Source organism: Salmo salar, chromosome 25, assembly GCF_965601325.2.
Source record: "Salmo salar chromosome 25, fSalSal1, whole genome shotgun sequence".
NCBI lineage: Eukaryota > Metazoa > Chordata > Actinopteri > Salmoniformes > Salmonidae > Salmo > Salmo salar.
The window spans coordinates 29,035,081-29,059,162 of NC_138315.1; the positions used below are offsets into that span (position 1 = coordinate 29,035,081).

Below are 24,082 nucleotides of genomic sequence, written 5' to 3' on the forward strand. Positions count from 1 at the left end.
TTTGTGTGTGTGTGTGTGTGTGTGGCAGTGCTTACTGGATGTCTGAGGGTGCAGAGCTCATACAGGACAGCCCAGAGACCAGATATAATTATGTTGACTGGTCTTGTCAATACCTGCACAGGATGCACAAAAATACAAGGTACTCTGCAACTTGTTCAGTCTTTCTTACAATTGTCTACCTGGAGCCAAATACCATGAGTGTCATATTTCAAGGGCCCGCAATTATTTGAGGGTTATTTAGATTTTATGGTAATGTTACACTTCTTTCAATGGAATATTCTGGCCATTACATTTTTACATTTACATTTACGTCATTTAGCAGACGCTCTTATCCAGAGCGATTTACAAATTGGTGCATTCACCTTATGATATCCAGTGGAACAACCACTTTACAATAGTACATCTATATCTTTTTTTTTGTGGGTGGGGGGGTTAGAAGGATTACTCTATCCTTTCCCAGGTATTCCTTAAAGAGGTGGGGTTTCATGTGTCTCCGGAAGGTGGTGATTGACTTCGCTGTCCTGGCGTCGTGAGGGAGCTTGTTCCACCATTGGGGTGCCAGAGCAGCGAACAGTTTTGACTGGGCTGAGTGGGAACTGTGCTTCCGCAGAGGTAGGGGGGCCAGCAGGCCAGAGGTGGATGAACGCAGTGCCCTTGTTTGGGTGTAGGGACTGATCAGAGCCTGAAGGTACGGAGGTGCCGTTCCCCTCACAGCTCCGTAGGCGAGCTTCAACTGGAAGCCAGTGGAGTGTGCGGAGGAGTGGGGTGACGTGAGAGAACTTGGGAAGGTTGAATACCAGACGGGCTGCGGCGTTCTGGATGAGTTGTAGGGGTTTAATGGCACAGGCAGGGAGCCCAGCCAACAGCGAGTTGCAGTAATCCAGACGGGAGATGACAAGTCCCTGGATTAGGACCTGCGCCGCTTCCTGTGTAAGGCAGGGTCGTACTCTGCGAATGTTGTAGAGCATGAACCTACAGGATCGGGTCACCGCCTTGATGTTAGCTGAGAACGACAGGGTGTTGTCCAGGGTCACGCCAAGGCTCTTAGTACTCTGGGAGGAGGACACAATGGAATTGTCAACTGTGATGGCGAGATCATGGAACGGGCAGTCCTTCCCCGGGAGGAAGAGCAGCTCCGTCTTGCCGAGGTTCAGCTTGAGGTGGTGCGCCGTCATCCACACTGATATGTCTGCCAGACATGCAGAGATGCGATTCGCCACCTGGTTATCAGAAGGGGGAAAGGAGAAGATTAATTGTGTGTCGTCTGCGTAGCAATGATAAGAGACCATGTGAGGATGGAGCAGCGGAAGCCTCAAGTTCATTTCCTGAGCGGCCTGGTCAGAAGTCTGCAGGCATCCCTGAACAAAAGATTTCTTGGAATCTTCAATGTGAAAATGGCTAGGACACAAGATGGAATCACTGCCCCCTTTTCAGATCCAGTCTACCCCAAAGCAGCTGCCTTGGATCCGGCTTTTTCTCTGATGTGGGTGGAGCACCAAGTGCTGGTCAAGGAGGTGGCACAAAGAGTGAAAGTTAAATATTGAGTTTAATGTCACTTTTTCTCATAATTTAATCCAATTGACTGCAACAATAATACTTTTTCAGTGTAACCCACTGCATCACCAATACTCTAATACCGGCCTCTTTGTTTCTGCTATGCTTTTACATGTTTTGCCAGAACTGATTCTGCAAGATGCTACAGGGACTGAGCAAGCTGTGCCTCTTGTTGATGAGGAAGAGCGAGAGGACCATAGTTTTGGACAAGAAGAAGGGCTGTTTGCAGCATACTGTAAGAGGCAGAAGAAAGCTGTTGGGACCACTCCAGCACTACCTTGACATATGAGAAGGACAGAATGCCCCCTTGTTCTGGGCAATGAACAGGAAGGCTCTTCCTTCACTGTCCCGAGTGGCCATCAGGGTCTTGGCAGTGCCTGTCTCCAGTGGAGCGTGTCTTCAGCCATGGTGGCATCATACTGCGGCCTCATCGTGCACAAATGACTGACAGACTTTTATCGAATTTGGTCTTTTGCAAATGCAATGTATCATAGGGCCCTGAGATAAGAGAAAAACTGAAACGGTTAATGAGTTACACACAGTCTCCATGTTCAGGTTTGATCTCCCATCTTTGGGATCTGCATTTTTTTTCTCAGACATTCAGGCCAGTGTTCAAATTGTAGGCCTACTTGAAGTTCAGTATCAGTTGTTTTGATGTACCTTTTAATAAATGATGAACTTTATGGCAGGATTGTTTTAGGTGTGTAGAGTATATCTGGAGAGAGAGCACTACAATATTTAGTTTTTGTTGTCATATTGATGTGTCTTTCTCATGGCTACCCATGTATTTCCATGGAAATATAACGTTTATTTGGAAAGTAATACATATATTTTTAAAAGCATTCATGATTTGCGTAAATGTAATATACTATTACTCTTAAATATGAAATGGTATTACATTTGGTGAAGAGCATTATGACTTGTTTAGGACTTGATACTTGACACGGACTTGCCTGTCTTGACTTGGGACTTGAATGCTAAGACTTACTTGTGATTTGGTCCCACCTCTGCAGAGTTCCACTACGATCATTTAACAGGGCTTATAGTCATTCTTTGTCAACTGATCCGTCACCACATTTAGCTATCAGAGGAGAGACATACTGCTATGGGAGCAAACGTAAGCTAATGAGACCGCTCATACAGTCAACATGTACCAATGACTCCAATGACTTTAAAAGAGAGTGGCAAATGTGCTCACAGGAAAAGGGCTGCAGGTAGCCTAGTGGTTGGAGTGTTGGGCCAGTAACTGAAAGGTTTGCTAGATTGAATCCCGAGCTGAAAAAAAAATCTGTCGTTCTGCCCCTGAACAAGGTAGTTAACCCACTGTTTCTAGGCCGTCGTTGTAAATAATACTTTGTTTTTAACTGACTTGCCTAGTTAAATAAAACGTTACATTAAAAAAATGACAGAAATGGATGGCGCCAAGTTAGCAGACAAATGTTTATTTAAGAAAAGCACTCAGACTTATTTGATATGTTCTTGCCACAAACATGCTGGCTATGCCATGGAGGTCCGTAGTACTGGTTTAACATTTATTGCGGTGTTGGTCATATCTTTATAGAGGTTATATACATAATAGTAATATAGATGGAGTTATCCCCCAAAAAACTGTATAAGAAAAAAAACAAAGAACTTAAACAAAATATTTTGATCCCAATATAAAAAAAAGTGTATGTTTTCCTTTGTTGTATAAGAAAATAATAACTATTTTGAATTATATAGACAACTGTGTTGATTTTGATTTATTATTAAAGCTAGATGAAAAAAACAAACATTTATCCACACTTAAAGATGTTTTCCAGTTAAGAAATCTTAACAGTTTAAACAGAACATGTAAAATCTATACAACACCCTGGACTAGTCCCTTCTAAACCAGGTTCAGTGGTACAAAATTATACATTTGCTATGCCTTTGCACATTTGTTTCTGTATTCAAAAATACAAATTAGACTCGGTTTCAGAAAATCTGACTATACCATACATGATCTGCTTCAAGCCCCTTAATCCCAGTTTGATTACTTAAGTAATCTTAACATAGATCTCAAAATCATCAGTGAGGTTTACATTTTTGACAAGCTAGCAGTCCCGCCGTTGAATATATCCTCCAAAAAATAGAAACCCTCTATCGAATAATTGCATCCCTGTATAATGAAAAAAAAAAAAAAACACAGAACTGATTGACAGATTTTAAGCAGAGACAAAAGTGCCCATTTCACATAAAAATGATCACACACAACTACCTGATGTAGAATAACAAAATGGGAAAATTTAAAACAGAAGATGAGGATTGCAAATCTCCAACTGCGCTCCCAGTGAAATGAAGCGGTTGTACAGAGATGATGTCACACTTTGCCCACAGCGACGTCACTAGGGCTCACAGATCAAGGTCTCCACCACAAATTTGCTCTCAAAGTGACGGATCTTGTGGCAGTTGAGAGCTTCACGCTTCTGCATACCTGTAATGTGGGAGATGGAAAGGTTAAAATGCTGATCTACGCCTAATAAAAACCTGTATGAGATGCCACAATATGGTGGTTGGTTGTTCATACAGGCTCAGACTCATTGGGAGAACATTCTTTTGGAAAGATATGAGTCATCACTCCAGAGAACGCATTTCCACTGCTCCAGAGTCCAATGGCGGCAAACTTTACACCACTCCAGCCAATACTTGGCATTCCGCATGGTGATCTTAGGCTTGTGTGCAGCTGCTCGGTCATAGAAACCCATTTCATGAAGCTCCCGACGAACAGTTCTTGTTCCAACGTTGCTTCCAGAGGCAGTTTGGAACTCGGTAGTGAGTGTTGCAACCGAGGACAGATGATTTTTACATGCTCCAGCACTCGGCAGTCCCGTTCTGTGAGCTTGTGTGGCCTACCACTTCCTGGCTGAGCCGTTGTTGCTCCTAAACGTTTCCACTTCACAATATCAGCACTCACAGTTGACCAGGGCAGGTCTAGCAGGGCAGAAATTTGACTGACTTGTTGGAAAGGTGGCATCCTATGACGGTGCCACATTGAAAGTCACTGAGCTCTTCAGTAAAGCCATTCTACTGCCAATATTTGTCAATGGGGATTGCATGACTGTGTGCTTGATTTTATACACCTGTCAGCAACGGGTGTGGCTGAAATAGCAGAATCCGGGGTGTCCACATACGTATATATAATGTATGTCGCAATGCCCATGTGCTAGTTTTGTTAGACATGCGTGCGTGCATGCGAATACTTGTACGTGCACGTGTGTGTGAGTAGTGTGTTAGGTATGGGAGATCTAACGACGTGCTCAGAGACCAGTCAGTCATGATCTCAAGCTAAAAAGGGCTGAATGTAAGAGAAGCCTATTTCCTTTGGGCATGTTAGCATAATTCTTCACTTGTCCAAAGAACTATGAAGCGTGCGCAAGGTGTGATGTATGGTGTGTGTGTATTTATGTAGGTGTGTACTGACCCAGGATCCTGTCTCTGCGCTGAAGCTTATAGGTGTCCTTTCCCTGGCAGAGGTTGTTGATGAAGAATCCCAGTTGTTCCACATTGTCCAGGCGCTCTGTCACCACCATCTCCTCATGGACCAGGTAGGACTGAGGCATGTAGACACCAGCCTGGGGAAGAAAGAGGAATACAACATCGACTAACACATCCTATCATTAACATCATGAGATACTAAGTGGTTCATTTTAAAAACATTTCATGTCAGTCTCTCTTACAACATTGTAAAAACAGTACAAGGTTACATTGGGTGCCCAGACTAGTGCGTAAGAAATCGAATGTATTACTATCATTATTGTCACATGGTTCATAAAGAAGTTCCTGTTACCTTGATGTTGACCAAAAGCGCCAGGAAGTCATTGGGAGGCATGACGATGGAAGTATTGAGGGGGATGACATAGCACTTGTTCAGGAACAGGTCCAGGTAGGCAGTCAGTCTCTGTGGAGGAGCGCCAATAGAACAGACTAAGATAACAACCTTAAGAAATGCCACTGAACACAAACAATCCATGGTTTGTGGATTGTTATCCCCACAGAAACAAACAGGGGTTAGCAAAAAACAGCAGGGTTGAAGTTTTCAATTCAGTCAAGTCTTACCCTGTGGAAGTCGTGGACGATGTCGGCGGGGTCCCCGTCTTCGAACTCGGGCACGGGTACGTTGATGAGAGCCACATCCTGGTCCGCCAGTATGCGGATGTTCTCCTGGATCATCTTGAAGCTGGAGGGCAGGTCCAGCTCCACATCCTCCTCCTCCTGGATCATCAATGTCTCCTCATGGTACTTCACAATGTCCTCCTCATGGTACTTCACCCCACACACAAACATCCTGCCCTCCTGGTGGACACAGAAAACATTTATATTCCCACTTTTCACTGCATGGAGCTCTGCCCTTCTAGCAGAATGTATCTTTTGCCATGTCAAATAAAAATTATAAACATATCATGTATTCAAATACAATAAATACAACATTCCAATCCTGCCAGTTACAGTATTCAATAACCCCTAGATAAACAGAGGGGCCAGAGTGGTCCAGTCTCACCTCCGGGATGTAGTACCTGTAAAGGTAGGCCCCTCCCACAACCACGCCAAACAGCATCAGGGCCAAGCCCAGGCACACACACCAGCACCAGGCCTTGGACTGCTGACGCACCGGCAGAGCCACCTCCGGATCCTGAAGAAACAGAGGGAAGAGGCAGAATGTCAGGCAGGCAGGCAGGCAGGCAGGCAGGCAGGCAGGCAGGCAGGCAGGCAGGCAGGCAGGCAGACACACACACACACACACACACACACACACACACACACACACACACACACACATAGTGTATTTACAGGTTTCTAAGTCACTCAATCCCTCATCTTTCTCTCTTGAAACACTTCTCACTTCTGCTCATCTCTAACCTCTCCCTTCTCTGCCCTCTCTCTCACTTTCCTTTTCAACCTCACCACTGGGTTCAAGGCAGTGTAGGAGAGATGGGCAAAGCCACACTAGATATGAGAGTTTTGGCAACACTCCTGGTTCAAAACAACAAAAAGAGGTAGGGTTTGTTCAGAGGGGGTGCAGCACATTGGCAGGGGGGCTGCATGGCGAGCGGAGACAAAACAAAGGCTGTGTTTAAGGAACGGATGAAGAGGGCTTCCATCTAGAGGTCGACCGATTAATCGGAATGGCCGATTAATTAGGGCCGATTTCAAGTTTTCATAACAATCGGTAATCGGTATTTTTGGCCACCGATTTTTAGATTTTTTTATTAGACCTTTATTTAACTAGGCAAGTCAGTTAAGAACACATTCTTATTTTCAATGACGGCCTAGGAACGGTGGGTTAACTGCCTTGTTCAGGGGCAGAACGACAGATTTTTACCTTGTCAGCTTGGGGATGCAACCTTATGGTTAACTAGTCCAACGCTCTAACCACCTGCTTTACTTTGCACTCCACGAGGAGCCTGCCTGTTACGCGAATGCAGTAAGAAGCCAAGGTAAGTTGCTAGCTAGCATTAAACTTATCTTATAAAAAAACTATCAATCAATCATAATCACTAGTTAAACTAGTAATATCATCAACCATGTGTAGTTATCTAGCCAGTCCTGCGTTGCATATAATCGATGTGGTGCGCATTCGCGAAAAAGGACTGTCTTTGCTCCGACGTGTACCTAACCATAAACATCAACGCCTTTCTTAAAATCAATACACAAGTATATATTTTTAAACCTGCATATTTAGTTAATATTGCCTGCTAACATGAATTCCTTTTAATTAGGGAAAATGTGTCACTTCTCTTGCAAACAGAGTCAGGGTATATGCAGCAGTTTGGGCCGCCTGGCTCGTTGCGAACTGTGAAGACTATTTCTTCCAAACAAAGACAGCCAACTTCGCCAAATGGGGGATGATTTAACCTGTCTGGGCTAGGGGGCAGTATTTTCACGGCCGGATGAAAAACGTACCCAATTTAAACAGGTTACTACTCTGGCCCAGAAACTAGAATATGCATATTATTAGTAGATTTGGATAGAAAACACTCTGAAGTTTCTAAAACTGTTTGAATGGTGTCTATGAGTATAACAGAACTCATATGGCAGGCAAAAACCTGAGAAAAATCCAAGCAGAAAGTGAAAAGTCTGAGAATTGTAGTTCTTTTGATTCTCTATCGAAGCTCCAGTGTCTGTGGGGTGACATTGCACTTCCTAAGGCTTCCATTGGCTGTCTAAAGCCTTCAGAAAGTGGTTTAAGCATTTTCCTGTCACTGAGCAGAGTATAGGAGCTCAGTTACTGAGTGGTCTGCCTGGCAACAAAGGGATTGGATATGCTCGGTCCCGCGAGTGCGCCCCTCCTTTTTCTTCTTGAATGAATATGCTATTGTCCGGTTGGAATATTATCGCAATTTTACGTTAAAAATACCATAAAGATTGATTTTAAACAGGGTTTGACATGCTTCTAAGTACGGTAATGGAACATTTTGACTTTTCGTCTCTCGTTCCGCGCTCGCGCGTTATGCCTTTGGATAAGTGATCTGTACGCACGAACAAAACGGAGGTATTTGGACATAAATATGGATTATTTGGAACAAAAACAACATTTCTTGTGGAAGTAGCAGTCCTGGGAGTGCTTTCTGACGAAGATCAGCAAAGGTAATACAATATTTCTAATACAAATTCTGACTTTAGGTTGCCCCGAATTTGGCGGGTGTCTGAATAGCTCGTCGTGATGGCTGAGCTATGTACTCAGAATATTGAAAAATGTGCTTTCTCTGTAAAGCTATTTTAAAATCTGACACAGCGGTTGCATAAAGGAGTAGTCTATAATTCTTAAACTAATTGTTATGTATTTTGTCAACGTTTATGATGAGTATTTTTGTAAATTGATGTGCACATTCACCGGGCGTTTTGGTGGGAATACATTTTCTGAATATCACGCGCCAATGTAAAATGCTGTTTTTGGATATAAATATGAATTTTATTGAACAAAACATACATGTATTGTGTAACATAATGTCCTAGGAGTGTCATCTGATGAAGATTGTCAAAGGCTAGTGCTTCATTTTGCTGTGTTTTGGGTTTTATTGACACATGTCCTTGCTTGGAAAATGGCTGTGTGATTATTTTTGTCTATGTAGTCTCCTAACAATCTAATGTTTGCTTTCGCTGTAAAGCCTTTTTGAAAATCGGACAATGTGGTTACATCAAGGAGAAGTGTATCTTTAAAATGGTGTAAAATAGTCGTATGTTTGAGAAAGTTGAATTATGACATTTTGTTGTTTTTTTAATTTGCCGCCCTGATATTTCACTGGCTGTGTCCCACCTAGCCCTTAGAAGTTAACAAAAGCGCATTTGCGAAAAAAAGCACAATCGTTGCACGACTGTACCTAACCATAAACATCAATGCCTTTCTTAAAATCAATACACAGAAGTATATATTTTTAAACCTGCATATTTAGCTAAAAGAAATCCAGGTTAGCAGGCAATATTAACCAGGTGAAATTGTGTCAGTTCTCTTGCGTTCCTTGCACGCAGAATCAGGGTATATGCAACAGTTTGGGCCGCCTGGCTCGTTGCGAACTAATTTGCCAGAATTTTACGTAATTATGACATAACATTCCATCTACAGTGTATATTCCTAATGCCTTGACATATTATTGCAGTCAATTTGTGATATCATAGACTAAGGCCAGGAGATGGGTTTGATCCTTGGATCTTGGTGTAATACAGCTGGTCTTAGCTCTATTAAAAAAAAAGAAGGAAAAAAAGCTTGTGAACTAAAACACTAGCACTTGACTCACCCCAGACACTCCCGAACTTCCTGATCTTTATTAGGGCATTTCAGATGGGTCAAAGCTCTAAGGAGGTCTGCAAACCACCCAAAGGCCCTTCTGGCTATAATGAACAGCTAAGTGCTCTGATCAACAGCCATGGATTGAGCTGATTGAGGTTGACTGAGGGAGTGAGTCATGTGGACAAATGACACAGTGTTTATCAAATCGCAAACATAGGATTTCACGATAAGTCTCAATTCTTTAACCTGTTTAGGATAGGGGGCAGTATTTTCACGGCCGAATAAAAAAACGTACCCGATTTAATCTGGTTATTACTCCTGCCCAGAAACTAGAATATGCATATAATTATTTGATTTGGATAGAAAACACCCTAAAGTTTCTAAAACTGTTTGAATGGTGTCTGTGAGTATAACAGAACTCATATGGCAGGCCAAAACCTGAGAAGATTCTATATGGGAAGTGCCCTGTCTGACCATTTCCTGGCCTTCTGTAGCCTCTTTATCGAAAATATAGGATCTCTGTTGTAACGTGACATTTTCGAAGGCTCCCATAGGCTCTCAGAAGGCGCCAGAACGTGGAACGATAACTCTGCAGTCCCTGGGCGAAAAACAGTAGGGGTTTTGGAAAGTGGTCGTTCTGAGAACAATGACACTGGTGCGCGCGTGCATGTGACGACTCCATTTTTCTTCTTTCAGTGTTTGAACGGATACAACGTCTCCCGGTTGGAATATTATCGCTATTTTACGAGAAAAATCGCGTAAAAATTGATTTTAAACAGCGTTTGACATGCTTCGAAGTACGGTAATGAAATATTTGGAATTATTTTGTCACGATATGCGCCGGCGCGTCACCCTTCGGATAGTGTCTTGAACGCAAGAACAAAACGCAGCTATTTGGATATAACTATGGATTATTTGGAACCAAAACAACATTGGGTGTTGAAGTAGAAGTCCTGGGAGTGCATTCTGACGAAGAACAGCAAAGGTAATCCAATTTTTCTTATAGTAAATCTGAGTTGGGTGAGTGCCAAACTTGGTGGGTGTCAAAATTGCTAGCCATGATGGCCGGGCTATCTACTCAGAATATTGCAAAATGTGCTTTCACCGAAAAGCTATTTTAAAATCGGACACCGCGATTGCATAAAGGAGTTCTGTATCTATAATTCTTAAAATAATTGTTATGTTTTTGTGAACGTTTATCGTGAGTAATTTAGTAAATTCACCGGAAGTTTTTCGGTGGGTATGCTAGTTCTGAACAAAACATGCTAATGTAAAAAGCTGGTTTTTGATATAAATATGAACTTGATTGAACAAAACATGCATGTATTGTATAACATAATGTCCTAGGAGTGTCATCTGATGAAGATCAAAGGTTAGTGCTGCATTTCGCTGTGGTTTTGGTTTTTGTGACATTATATGCTAGCTTGAAAAATGGGTGTGTGATTATTTCTGGCTGGGTACTCTCCTGACATAATCTAATGTTTTGCTTTCGTTGTAAAGCCTTTTTGAAATCGGACAGTGTGGTTAGATTAACGAGAGTCTTGTCTTTAAAATGGTGTAAAAAAGTCATATGTTTGAAAAATTGAAGTTTTTGCATTTTTGAGGTATTTGTAATTCGCGCCACTGTCTACCATTGGATATTGGTGAGGCGTCCTGCTAGCGGAACATCTAGATGTAAGAGGTTAAAAACATGCTAAGGCATGTCCCCTCCACCATCTTCGTATCCCCTTGTGAAGGGACGTTTTAGACATGGGTCGACCCCTGGTCTAGCTGACCAAGTTAATGAGTATGGGCATTGACGGAAAATCATTAAGTCTCAACATTCTTCAGTAATGCCCTGACGGCAAATTTCTCTACATTTCAACAAGAGGAAGTTCTAGAGCTGGCTTCCGAAGAAACAAGTTTGCTGACTGAGAACATTATTGTTGTTGAGCCCATCTGTACAGTTGAGGAGTATGACTGCATGAGTAAGCGTTTCTGGGTCCAAACAATAGTTTGACAGGAAGAGCCCACATTCTCAACCAAACTTCAGCAGAAAAGCTATAGCACAATGAGAAGCAAGCAATTCGCTCTTTCCAAGTAGTAAGAGCTAGCCTGACCTCAATCAAGTTAATATCAACACAAGTCTCGGAGCAGCAGGGTGGCGTTTCCAGGGAGACCCAAAGCAATAAAGAGAGAGACTAGGAGGGAGAGACACAGGGGAGTAGGCTAATAGCAAAAACCAAGAGGGAGCAAGGGGGAGAGGAACACTAACGTATATCCCATTATATCCACTCTGTTCGGAAGCCTTGGCTGCAAGTGATTTTCTAGAGAGGGCAAAAAGGGAATATTTGAGGCTTTCTGGCTGGTTTAACGTCTAATCTCTTCCCCATGAGATCAAAATGCCAGGGTGGTTTTGCCTTTGCTGACCGAAGGGGAGTTTCCAGGGATAGGCTTCGACTTACTGTAAGAGTAAATAGGGTAATATAATGCACTAAAACAGGAACTTCTGCTTCATTAGCAACAAGAATCTCTGCCAATGACAACGTCTGATTCAAATGCTGTGGTGGGCCTATCTCACACCCAGTGAGAAAATATAATCCCCGTCATAGATGGTTTTGTAACTGAGTCTGTATGTGCCCAAAGTCATGTACGGTTTGGTTACAATCGGTTTGGAGTCAGAGGCTTTATTAAAGTTTACTTTCATCCCACAACTGCACATTCCCCTCAGGTTTTTTTCTCATGTTGAACTTTGATAGTATAAGGCTGCGGCGCTAAAATTAAACTTGGTCTCAGTTTTGTTCCTCCAGTCTGTTCCAATTCACTTCCTCTTCCTTTTGTGTTCTTCTGCTCTGACTATGTTAGTTTCCCCATTTCTGCAGGAAGAAAAGGGAAGAACATACGCACATCCAGATGTTGTATGCAGATACTGGACATCAGTGTAAATGTTATCAAGAAACATACTTTTGACCCTGAAATAGACAATATGGGGGCATGGCTTAGTGTACACTGCAGAAAACCTAGTCAAGTGTCTTAAAGGCCCAGTGCAGTCAAGCGTTTTAAATACACTGAACAAAAATATGAACGCAACTGTTGGTAACATGTTTCATGAGCTGAAATAAAAGATCTCAGAAATGTTCCACATGCACAAAAAACATTTCTCACATTTTGTGCAGAAATTCTTTTACATCTCTATTAGTGAACATTTCTCCTTTGCCAAGATAATCCATGCACCTGACAGGTGTGGCATATCAAGAAGCTGATTATACAGCACCATCATTACGCAGGTGCACCTTGTGCTGGGACAAAAGGCCACTAAAGTGTGCAGTTGTCACACAACATAATGCCACAGATGTCTCAAGTTGAGGGAGCATGCAATTGGCATGCTGACTGCAGGAATGTCCACCAGAGCTGTTGCCAGAGGATTGAATGTCCATTTCTCTACCACAAGCCGCCTCCAACACAATTTTAGAGAATTTGGCAATACCAGTCTCACAACGTCTAACCAAGCCAGCCCAATAACAGCAAGTTTTCAGTTACCCCTCCCCACTCCCTGACAGTCCTATCAAAATTCATGCTTGAGAAATTGCTCATTGCTAGGAAGCTATTTTTATTTCATTTATACCATTTTAAAAACAATCACAGTAAGGTAATTAATTGTCACCCAGAAATTATTTGATATCGAGATAAAAATGGCTGCATTGGACCTTTAAAAATACTGAATGTGCTGTACTTTATGTAGCCTAATATTGTCCTATACTTTAAGCATGTTTACTCTCCACTCAGACAGAGATGGTCTTCTGCTCTGCTAAGCCCCCTCAGACCACTGGCTCTAGGCGTACATCTGGGGCTGCAATCACATCGCACAGTCACGCTAGGGTGACGATCAATACATTGTCTGTGTGTCCAAACCAGTCACACCAAGGAAACCACTACACACAAACACTTGTGCTCCCTCTCAGATAAATGCTATTTCTGCCTATGGTACAATGAGAAAACATAAGTTGGGGGCTATGTGTTTCAAAAAGTGTTGTTTTGGCCTCATTTCTCCCTAGGACCTTGAGGATGAACTCAGCTGCTTATGCTTCCTCTTGTAAGAAAACAAAATAGGTTGCGTCAGAGCATGCTCTCCCTTGGCTCAACGTCTTCTTCATGCCTCTCCCTCTGTTCCGAGGACTGTCTGTCCCTCAGCTATGGGTTCCTGCAAGTTTCCACATGCTCCCCAACTTGCTGATGCCACAGATAACAAGGATACAGCAGGTGTGACCAAGTTTCCAGTATGCAAACTACCTGGCCTAGACTAATTCAGTGGTACTGACTGTCTTCATAAATCAAGCCATGCTGTATTACCGCTGCATTTACAACCTCAAAAATAACAATCACAAACGGGAGATGAGTACAATATGTTTTCTATAGTATGCCTCTTTTTAAATTCCCCAACAAGGAGAGAAAATACTTCCCCTTCTACTTTCACACTGACAGAACATCTTAATTCTAAAGTTCAGGAATGTAGCACCCTGAAAAGAGGTACAGTTTCAGTAGCTCGGAGACAGGTAGTGTTTTACTATGACCGAGGAAGAGCTCACATTGCACGGGCAACTAAATCCTTATCGTCTTCCTTTTCCACCTCAACATGCCCAGAATATATCCTCAGTAATGCTCAGTGAACTTATGGCCAGCACGTCTTATTTCCGAACCTTTCTAACCACTTTAGGGCTAGCAAATTTGACCAATCACACACTATTTCTGCATAAACCGGTAGAATTATTGCAATATTATAGCATAAAACTGACCCATGAAAAGGTGGGCTTGTAATTTCAACCAATCACTGCACATGTACCGCATATTATGGTTCAATCAAGCTCCACGAAGGTTTTCCCTCAGCGCATTTTCGCGACCAATTGCCATGCAAAATGTCAGAAAAAACACAGCAAAAATCAAGCCTTTTTGCCTGCAAATATCACAAAAAAATCATGGGGGGACTGACTAGACCAAGTCTATGCACAGCTGAATATTCGTCGCTCCTACTTTGCATTCACTTCCATACAACAAGCCATTTCCCTCCCATCTATAGAGACCGCGAATTACACATTCAAAACAGTCAGTTTGAACTTTCATTCTATTGTACATTTGCATGCTCCATCCATGATTTACATGCAACAGTTTATGCATTTATGTACCAACGTGTTGCCAAGGTTGTCTAATAATAACTAGCTCAGTATGTAGCTGATGCGTTCAGCTGACAGGAAAAGACTGAGGTGCTAACTTGATATCAGATCTGCTTCCGTATTCAAACAAGCCGACCAGACAGACATGCCCTTGAAAGTTGCCTAGTCGAGGCCATGCAAACTACATAGGGGGATCTGCTGACAACCACGTCTCTTGACTTCCTAATGTCAACTCTCTGGGCAGCCATCTTGTTTATAAAGTGGCTAGTAGGCAACTTGGAAAAACAACATGCGTTTAGCTAGATCTACTGTTTCTATAACTGGCCGTCTTTTGGTCATATCTTAGCCACACAGGCACACCAATAGGTTTAACCTGACAAAGGTAAGGCAAATAACAGTACCATATTCTAGGGGTGCCTCTGTGTTGTTAAGGGGTGTATGTCATTATGAAGTTAACCTATATTTACATAATATTATTGAACTGTCAAGTGGTTGCAGAGCAGACTCAGGCTTGCTCTTGGTCGAACCCTTAACAGCACATAGGACACACACTCGCAGCTGCACTGTGCCTGCTGCCAATCACTCTGCCCCTGTAAATGAGAACTTGTTATCCACTGGCCTACCTGGTTAAATAAAGGTGAAATGAAATTAAACCTGTTAAATCAGGCAGTGTGTGAACAGAGCCAACCCTCCCACTGTCCGTCTCTCACTCCATCTGATGAGCTACTGACCTACACATTCCCTTAAACGGCTTCCCTAGCCAGGCGAGCGGCATCCTGCCAGCTGGGAAGTGGTGTAAAAACACCTCCCTCCATTTTATGGAGCATTTTCACCTAAGACTTATCCCAGTGTCTTACCAAAAAGGCTCAGACTTGTGAGTTTCCACTTCCATGGACCGTCTCCAGTCTCACGGCATCAGTGGAACTGCTCCGACTTGGTGCCACGGCCTGGCCACCGGTTCTTTTCATCTGGCTTCTACAATACAATGAATGGCTAATTGAACATGGTTAAACATCTTGTCTTGATGCAGAGGTTGTTGATTCTGCTCGCCCAAAGTCCTGTATCACACTTCTGATGGAAACACAGTTCCCGAAAAATAACACTAGAGCTTACATTAACATAGACACTGGCAACACACTGGTGTGGGGTAAGTCTCAGGTGAAGAATTACCCTGAAATGCATTTCAAGCCTATGCCTGCCTAGCGAACCTGAATGCATGCTACCTATTGGCCCCAAGAGTAGGCTACTTTGGTCATCTCGCTTTGTCTCTAAACTCTCATCCGAGTGAACATTTGGCCAGCAAGAAAACACTGACTACCCCAAATAAAAACAAGATAACTGTCCCCTAAACTACCCCAAAAAGTTCAAAGGAGCAAACATACTGTATAGGGTGATTCAATGCCAGCATGGGCAGATTTTTTTTGGTTTTGTGGTATTAGACTGTCCTGGCAATTATCACATAGAACCTTCATTGGAAGGTTGTTTGCTATGCTTGTTTTGTAACACAACCAACCATACACAATAGACAACACCTTTGTGTCATTATACTCCTAATAGTGGGCTCTAAAATATGGAGTATTGCTACATTGTGAAATACAATTTCACATCTATATATTAAACATGAAAACTTAATATGTTGCTATGTGCATAATAGCAAAATGTAGGGATTGAGAACAATGCCGCGGAGGCAGCAGCATCAACATCCCTGTGTTTTGAGAGAAATGTCTGGGTTTGACAGGTGTTGCTGACAGTTTGAGCAAGAAAACAATAACTGATTTGATAGACTGAACAAAGTGCTGTGCATAGCCAATATATGAAGGGCCTACATATCAACTTTCATAGCGAATGCTTTTGTTCATATGTTTTGTGCGTATTAATTGAATATTGCCAAATGCATCACTAAACAAATATGGTGCCTCTAATGGAACCCTTGCTGTTGATAGATTGCAAAGCAGCATACAACTGACCTAAACGTTTGGAAATAAGTTTACTTTCGCATCCATAGCCTTTAAATGCATCTCAAGTGCATTGTTCAGCTCACATCTAAAGGCTGGGGGTCATTTAGGATGTTGTTTTTTCAACAGGACAATGACCCAAAACACACCTCCAGGCTGTGTAAGGGATATTTGACCAAGGAGGAGAGTGATGGAGAGTGCTGCATCAGATGACCTGGCCTCCACAATCCCCCAACCTCAACCCGATTGAGATGGTTTGGGATGAGTTGGACAGCAGTGAAGGAAACAGCCAACAAGTGCTCAGCATGTGGGAACTTCTTCAAGACTGTTGGAAAAGCATTCCAGGTGACGCTGGTTGAGAGAATGCCAAGAGTGTGCAAAGCTGTCATCAAGGCAAAGGGTGGCTACTTTGAAGAATCTCATATTTGTTTAACACTTTTTTTGGTTACTACATGATTCCATGTGTTACTTCATAGTTGAGGTATTCACTCCTTCTACAATGTAGAAAATAGTAAAAATAAAGAAAAACCCTGCAATGAGTAGCTGTGTCAACTTTTGACTGGTTCTGTATATATAGCTACAGAAATAAGATAGATATTGCTTCTGTTGCCTGTTTGTTTAATAGCCTACTGATTCCGTGAGCACCAAGCCTCATGCAACAGCAAAATGTTGGGTAAAGCAATTTCACAGATTTGGTGGTTTTTAATCTTTGCTATGTTGTAATAAAGGCTTTACAATTTTTTCCGTTAGAACAGACTGCTATTATGTATAATATGAAAGCTGGTGGTTCCTTTTAACATGAGTCTTCAATATTCCCAGGTAAGAAGTTTTAGGTTGTAGTTATAGGACTATTTCTCTCTATAAGATTTGTATTTCATATACCTTTGACTATTGGATGTTCTTATAGGCATTTTAGTATTGCCAGTGTAACAGTATAGCTTCCGTCCCTCTCCTCGCTCCTACCTGGGCTCGAACCAGGAACACATCGACAACAGCCACCCTCGAAGCAGCGTTACCCATGCAGAGCAAGGGGAACAACTACTCCAAGTCTTAGAGCGAGTGACATTTGAAACGCTATTAGCGCGCACCCCGCTAACTAGCTAGCCATTTCACATCGGTTACAACAGCCTAATCTCGGGGGTTGAAGTCATAAACAGCACAATGCTTGAAGAATTGCGAAGAGCTGCTGGCAAACGCACAAAGGTGCTCTTTGAATGAATGCTTACGAGCCTGCTGCTGCCTACCATCGCTCAGTCAGACTGCTCTATCAAATCATAGACTTAATTATAACATAATAACACACAGAAATACGAGCCTTTGGTCATTAATATAGTCGAATCCAGAAACGATCATTTCGAAAACGAAACGTTTATTATTTCAGTGAAATACGGAACCATTCCGTATTTTATCTAACGGATGGCATCCCTAAGTCTAAATATTCCTGTTACATTACACAACCTTCAATGTTATGTCATAATTATGTACAATTCTGGCAAATTAATTACGGCCTTTGTTAGGAATAAATGGACTTCACAGTTCACAATGAGCCAGGCGGCCCAAACTGCTGTATATACCCTGACTGCTTGCACGGAACGCAAGAGAAGTAACACAACGACACATCCCTAGTTATAAGAAAATAATGTTAGCAGGCAATATTAACTAAATATGCAGGTTTAAAAATATATACTTGTGTATTGATTTTAAAGAAAGGCATTGATGTTTATGGTTAGGTACATTGGTGCAACGACAGTGCTTTTTTCGCAAATGCGCTTGTTAAATCATCACCCGTTTGTCGAAGTAGGCTGTGATTCAATGAGAAATTAACAGGCACCACATTGATTATATGCAACGTAGGACACGTTAGATAACTACACATGGTTGATGATATTACTAGTGATTATGTAAAGATTGATAGTTTTGTATAAGATAAGTTTAATTCTAGCTAGCAACTTACCTTGGCTTCTTGCTGCCCTCGCATAAAAGGTAGTCAGCCTGCCACGCAGGCTCCTCGTGGAGTGCAATGTAAGGCAGGTGGTTAGAGCGTTGGACTAGTAAACAGAAAGTTACAAAAACGAATCCCCGAGGCGACAAGGTAAAAATCTGTTGTTCTGCCCCTGAACAAGGCAGTTAACCCCCATTCCTAGGCCGTCATTGAAAATAAGAATGTGTTTTTAATCTGACATGCCTAGTTAAAGAAAGGTGTAAAAAAATAAAAATAATTAAAATATACTGCTCAAAAAAATAAAGGGAACACTTAAACAACACAATGTAACTCCAAGTCAATCACACTTCTGTGAAATCAAACTGTCCACTTAGGAAGCAACACTGATTGACAATAAATTTCACATGCTGTTGTGCAAATGGAATAGACAACGGGTGGAAATTATAGGCAATAAGCAAGACACCCCCAATAAAGGAGTGGTTCAGCAGGTGGTGACCACCGACCACTTCTCAGTTCCTATGCTTCCTGGCTGATGTTTTGGTCACTTTTGAATGCTGGCGGTGCTTTCACTCTAGTGGTAGCATGAGACGGAGTCTACAACCCACACAAGTGGCTCAGGTAGTGCAGCTCATCCAGGATGGCACATCAATGCGAGCTGTGGCAAGAAGGTTTGCTGTGTCTGTCAGCGTAGTGTCCAGAGCATGGAGGTGCTACCAGGAGACAGGCCAGTACATCAGGAGACGTGGAGGAGGCCAACAACCCAGCAGCAGGACCGCTACCTCTGCCTTTGTGCAAGGAGGAGCAGGAGGAGCACTGCCAGAGCCCTGCAAAATGACCTCCAGCAGGCCACAAATGTGCATGTGTCTGCTCAAACGGTCAGAAACAGACTCCATGAGGGTGGTATGAGGGCCCGACGTCCACAGGTGGGGGTTGTGCTTACAGCCCAACACCGTGCAGGACGTTTGGCATTTGTCAGAGAACACCAAGATTGGCAAATTCGCCACTGGCGCCCTGTGCTCTTCACAGATGAAAGCAGGTTCACACTGAGCACGTGACAGACGTGACAGAGTCTGGAGACGCCGTGGAGAACGTTCTGCTGCCTGTAACATCCTCCAGCATGACCGGTTTGGCGGTGGGTCAGTCATGGTGTGGGGTGGCATTTCTTTGGGGGGCTGCACAGCCCTCCATGTGCTCGCCAGAGGTAGCCTGACTGCCATTAGGTACCGAGATGAGATCCTCAGACCCCTTGTGAGACCATATGCTGGTGAAGTTGGCCCTGGGTTCCTCCTAATGCAAGACAATGCTAGACCTCATGTGGCTGGAGTGTGTCAGCAGTTCCTGCAAGAGGAAGGCATTGATGCTATGGACTGGCCCGCCCGTTCCCCAGACCTGAATCCAACTGAGCACATCTGGGACATCATGTCTCGCTCCATCCACCAACGCCACGTTGCACCACAGACTGTCCAGGAGTTGGCGGATGCTTTAGTCCAGGTCTGGGAGGAGATCCCTCAGGAGACCATCCGCCACCTCATCAGGAGCATGCCCAGGCGTTGTAGGGAGGTCATACAGGCACGTGGAGGCCACACACACTACTGAGCCTCATTTTGACTTGTTTTAAGGACATTACATCAAAGTTGGATCAGCCTGTAGTGTGGTTTTCCACTTTAATTTTGAGTGTGACTCCAAATCCAGACCTCCATGGGTTGATAAATTGGATTTCCATTGATTATTTTTGTGTGATTTTGTTGTCAGCACATTCAACTATGTAAAGAAAAAAGTATTTAATAAGATTATTTCTTTCATTCAGATCTAGGATGTGTTGTTTAAGTGTTCCCTTTATTTTTTTGAGCAGTGTATTTTACATTATTTTTTTTATTCAATAATAAAAAATACAAAAATAATTATAATTAAAAAAAAATGTTTTTTTAAATTTGGCAAATCGGGGTCCAAAAATACCGATTGTTATAAAAACTTGAAATCGGCCCTAATTTAATTGGCCATTCTGATTAATCGGTCGAACTCTACTTTATAGATTATAATTTTTTCCATCTGGTACACATATTTAGTGTTGTCTAAACTGTTCCAAATGGCCAGAAACAAAATACTATTGTAATCTAACAGCAACATAACTCACACAACACTTACTGCTATACCCTCCTTTTTCTGGATCTCCAGTAGTTTCTACAACTAAGTCAAATGTCTTCCACAGATCTGACTTCACCTTTCCCTCCTGAGCAACCAGTTAACATTCACCCGTTTCAAGTTGCTTTCACATCCTCCGCATCCATTTTGCTGTCGACATTACTGTGTTTGGAGTTTGTTATAACCAATTTATTGATGTGATTATGATAGGCTATAGATCAGGCCCTATTGGTCACATGCATGCAATGCTTACATGTTTCATGTAAAGAGAGCAAGGGTTGAGGGAATGGTTTTCCTAAACAAATTAGGGATTTGAAATGTTGCAGCTTCAGCACAGAGAGAACAATAAACACTTGCTTTGCTGTGGTGCCTTTTCTCTGCAGTAGGGAGGAAAGCGAGACAACGTGCGCCAGTCAAAGGCACTCGCTGTTATTCTTTTTTTTTTTTAACTGTGTGCCCAACGGGCTCTTAAGTTATTTGTGTCTTAATTATTTCATCAAATAGTGTGCTTAAAGCATCAGACAAGCTCAATGCATATGTAGTTGTTTTATTCAATTGTCTTTATATGGAAAAATACGTTTAAACATTTAGACCAATCAATTGGTCGAAAGAACAGAAAGACTCTCGGTAGACCAATAAAGAAAACTTTGGCGGGGACAGCCCTAGTTTAAAGAGTATATTGTGCCAAACCATACATCTAAAAATAAGCTAAATCAAAAAGGGTACTTTTGAGACATTTATAATAATATTTAATGTTGAATAAATGAATGTGAATACGCCATATTTTAGAGCACACTATAAGAGTATAATGACACCAAGATGCTGTCTGTACAACATATAGTGCAAGGACCATAGTCGTACAAGCGGCATGTATAGGTCTAAAAAAGGCCCAAAAATGGCCACTTACATTATATTTTTAAATGTGTGATACAATGTAAAAAGCATGTAAAGGTAGGTGTGTGGCAACATCCAAACTTTTTTCCAACAGATATTATCAATAAATTCATTCCAATAAGGCATGACATACAACATCCTGCTGAAACAAGGTCGTATCGCTCTGTTGTTGAATGGACCAAAAGAGAAACAAATCTTTCCTACTGATGAGTCAACAGGGTCAATGGAAGGTAGGCTCTGAGGGTCTTGACACTTTCCTGAATAATAAAGCAACACCTGAGGGAATGGCATCTAAAACAATTGCAAAATCTTTAGGTGTTACCGGGACCTTGTAAAGTGATAAGAATTCCTTATAACTGAGTAAAAGACCCTCTGCATTTACCAGTTGGCTCACCAATAGGATATTATTTACCAGTTGGCTCACCAATAGGATATTATTTACCAGTTGGCTCACCAATAGGATATTATTTACAAGTTGGCTCACCAATAGGATATTATTTACAAGTTGGCTCACCAATAGGATATTATTTACCAGTTGGCTCACCAATAGGATATTATTTACCAGTTGGCTCACCAATAGGATATTATTTACCAGTTGGCTCACCAATAGGATATTATTTACCAGTTGGCTCACCAATAGGATATTATTTACCAGTTGGCTCACCAATAGGATATTATTTACCAGTTGGCTCACCAATAGGATATTATTTCGGAACCAATATTCTAAAAACAAATAAGTATTTTTATACAATATATCCCGATTATTCCATATATAATATCTCTGTGGAGAAAAAAATATGCTTAGAAATTAAGGACCATGACAAGAAAACCTGCCGATGAAAAGCAGAAAGTTTCACTGGAACTTTGTCAATATTATAATTGCAAAACAACATGAAGTTAAGGCCACCAAAAGTAGAGAAGGCATGATGAGGAATAAAACGCCACATAGAAGTGAGTCTTCTTAGGAATTGTTTTATCCAATTGATCTTAAAAGTATTATTAAAGGTAGTAAAGTCCCGAAAATTCAGCCCACCATTCTCATAAGTGTTCATTACAACAGTTTTCCTAATGTAATGAGTACGGTTTCTCCACAGAAAGTTGAAAAGCATCTGGTCTATCTCCTTGCTTATTTTACTGTCAAGATATAAAGAGAGAGCGTCATATGTTAGTCTAGAGATTCCTAATAACCAAGGCTGAAGGTCTCTTCCTTTTAAAGATAAGTTCCTCTGTAGCCATTGATTTAGCTTCTTCTGGGTTTTTTTAATAAGAGGGTTAAAATTTAGTAAGCCTCTAGACTTCTGATCCTTTGTAATGGTTAGTTCTTCTTTTACTGGAATACCATAATATGAAGGTGTCACACAATCTTTGACAGCCATGAGTTCACATTTATTAATGTTAAGATATAGACCAGACGCTTTGGAAAAGGATTGTATCACATTGATCGATATGGGAATTTGGTTAGTGTCTTTCAGAAAAAGTGAAGTATCGTCAGCCAGCTGGCTTATAATAATTTCTTTACCAGCTATGGAAATACCTTGTACAGGACTATTATTTTAAGAATTTGTAAAAAGTTGGGTGATTAATAAAAACAGGTACGGAGAGATAGGAATTAGGCAAGGTTGTCCTCTCTTTAACTCAAATCTAGGTGAGGTGCCATATTTCAATTTGATAGAGCTGTTACCATTTGTATAGAGAGTCTTAATAGCCTTACAGAAAAAAATCCCCAAAGCCAAGTCTCTCAAGGGAGTGGAAGAGGAACTGATGCTCTACTGTGTCAAATGCTTTATAAAAATAAAATGAAGCTATCCTCGGTTATTAGGTCTGAGTAGTCAAGTATGTCTAATACTAGTCTGACATTGTTCGAAATATGTCTGTTTCTCATAAAGCCAGACTGTGTTTCATCAATGATTGCATCCAGGACTTCTTTAATTGTTTTTGCAAGTAGTAAGGCTAATATCTTATAGTCATTATTAAAAAGACAAATTGGACACCAGTTATCGATAAGTAGCACTTATTTTTTAGGCTTAGGTATCAGTGTTATTAACCCTTGACTCATTGTAGGAGGGAGAACATTGTTTTTAATACTCTCTAAAAAGACTTCAAATAGGAATGGCGCTACTTGTTCAGAAAATAATTTGTAAAATTCTGATGTAATTCCATCAACACCTGATGATTTATTGTTCTTTAGATGTTTGATAGACTCTATAATATGTTCAACTTTGATGGGTTCATCACACTGTTTAGATTCTATATCACTGATGGAGTTAACATTATTCAGTGAGTCAAAAAACATATGTGGATTACTGACAGTACGTAAAACTATACAATTTCCTGTAAAAATTGCTACAGTATTTAGCGACTCACCTTGTCCTCGGGAATGAGGGTTTCGCAGTCCTTTTTCACTTCTTTCTGCCCGAGGGCCGAATTAAAAGATACCTTCACCATCGTGAAATGCACACTTTATTTGATTTCGAAAAGAAGAGAACGACTGTGTTTATCACGTCGAAATTGTTTGGTATCTTGCTGTAACAGCTCCTAAATCAGACGTCGTAGTTTAACACAACTCGTACTGCCTAACTCAAACGCAATAGCAGACACTCTTCTCTACTTTTCTTCAGTATTTAGTATAGCTAGATGTCGCTCCGCCTCTTTCTCTTTTTGATTGAATGACCAACAGAGGGCGAGAACCGTCGCTAGCAAG

General features: G+C 41.7%; 1 protein-coding gene across 1 annotated transcript; it reads right to left on the minus strand.

The window, feature by feature from the left end:
• Positions 1 to 2,980: 2,980 nt before the first annotated feature.
• LOC106586490 (integral membrane protein 2B) lies at positions 2,981 to 24,052 on the minus strand. Its single transcript, XM_014173858.3, has 6 exons — positions 23,746 to 24,052; positions 6,074 to 6,205; positions 5,632 to 5,868; positions 5,363 to 5,473; positions 4,997 to 5,147; positions 2,981 to 4,009 (listed from the first exon to the last, which is right to left on the minus strand). The coding sequence occupies exons 1-6, from the start codon at positions 23,824 to 23,826 to the stop codon at positions 3,921 to 3,923; spliced, it is 801 nt and encodes a 266-aa protein (XP_014029333.1). The 5' UTR covers positions 23,827 to 24,052; the 3' UTR covers positions 2,981 to 3,920.
• Positions 24,053 to 24,082: the final 30 nt, after the last annotated feature.

What these genes read in the sequence shown, in the direction of transcription:
- LOC106586490 (XM_014173858.3), bottom strand. Translation starts at nt 23,826, where the DNA reads ATGGTGAAGGTATCTTTTAATTCGGCCCTCGGGCAGAAAGAAGTGAAA. An exon ending in ACAGGTACTACATCCCGGAG is followed by an intron (nt 5,869 to 6,073) that starts GTGAGACTGGAC and finishes TGTGTCCACCAG; the next exon opens with GAGGGCAGGATGTTTGTGTG. An exon ending in CGCTTTTGGTCAACATCAAG is followed by an intron (nt 5,148 to 5,362) that starts GTAACAGGAACT and finishes TTTCTTCCCCAG; the next exon opens with GCTGGTGTCTACATGCCTCA.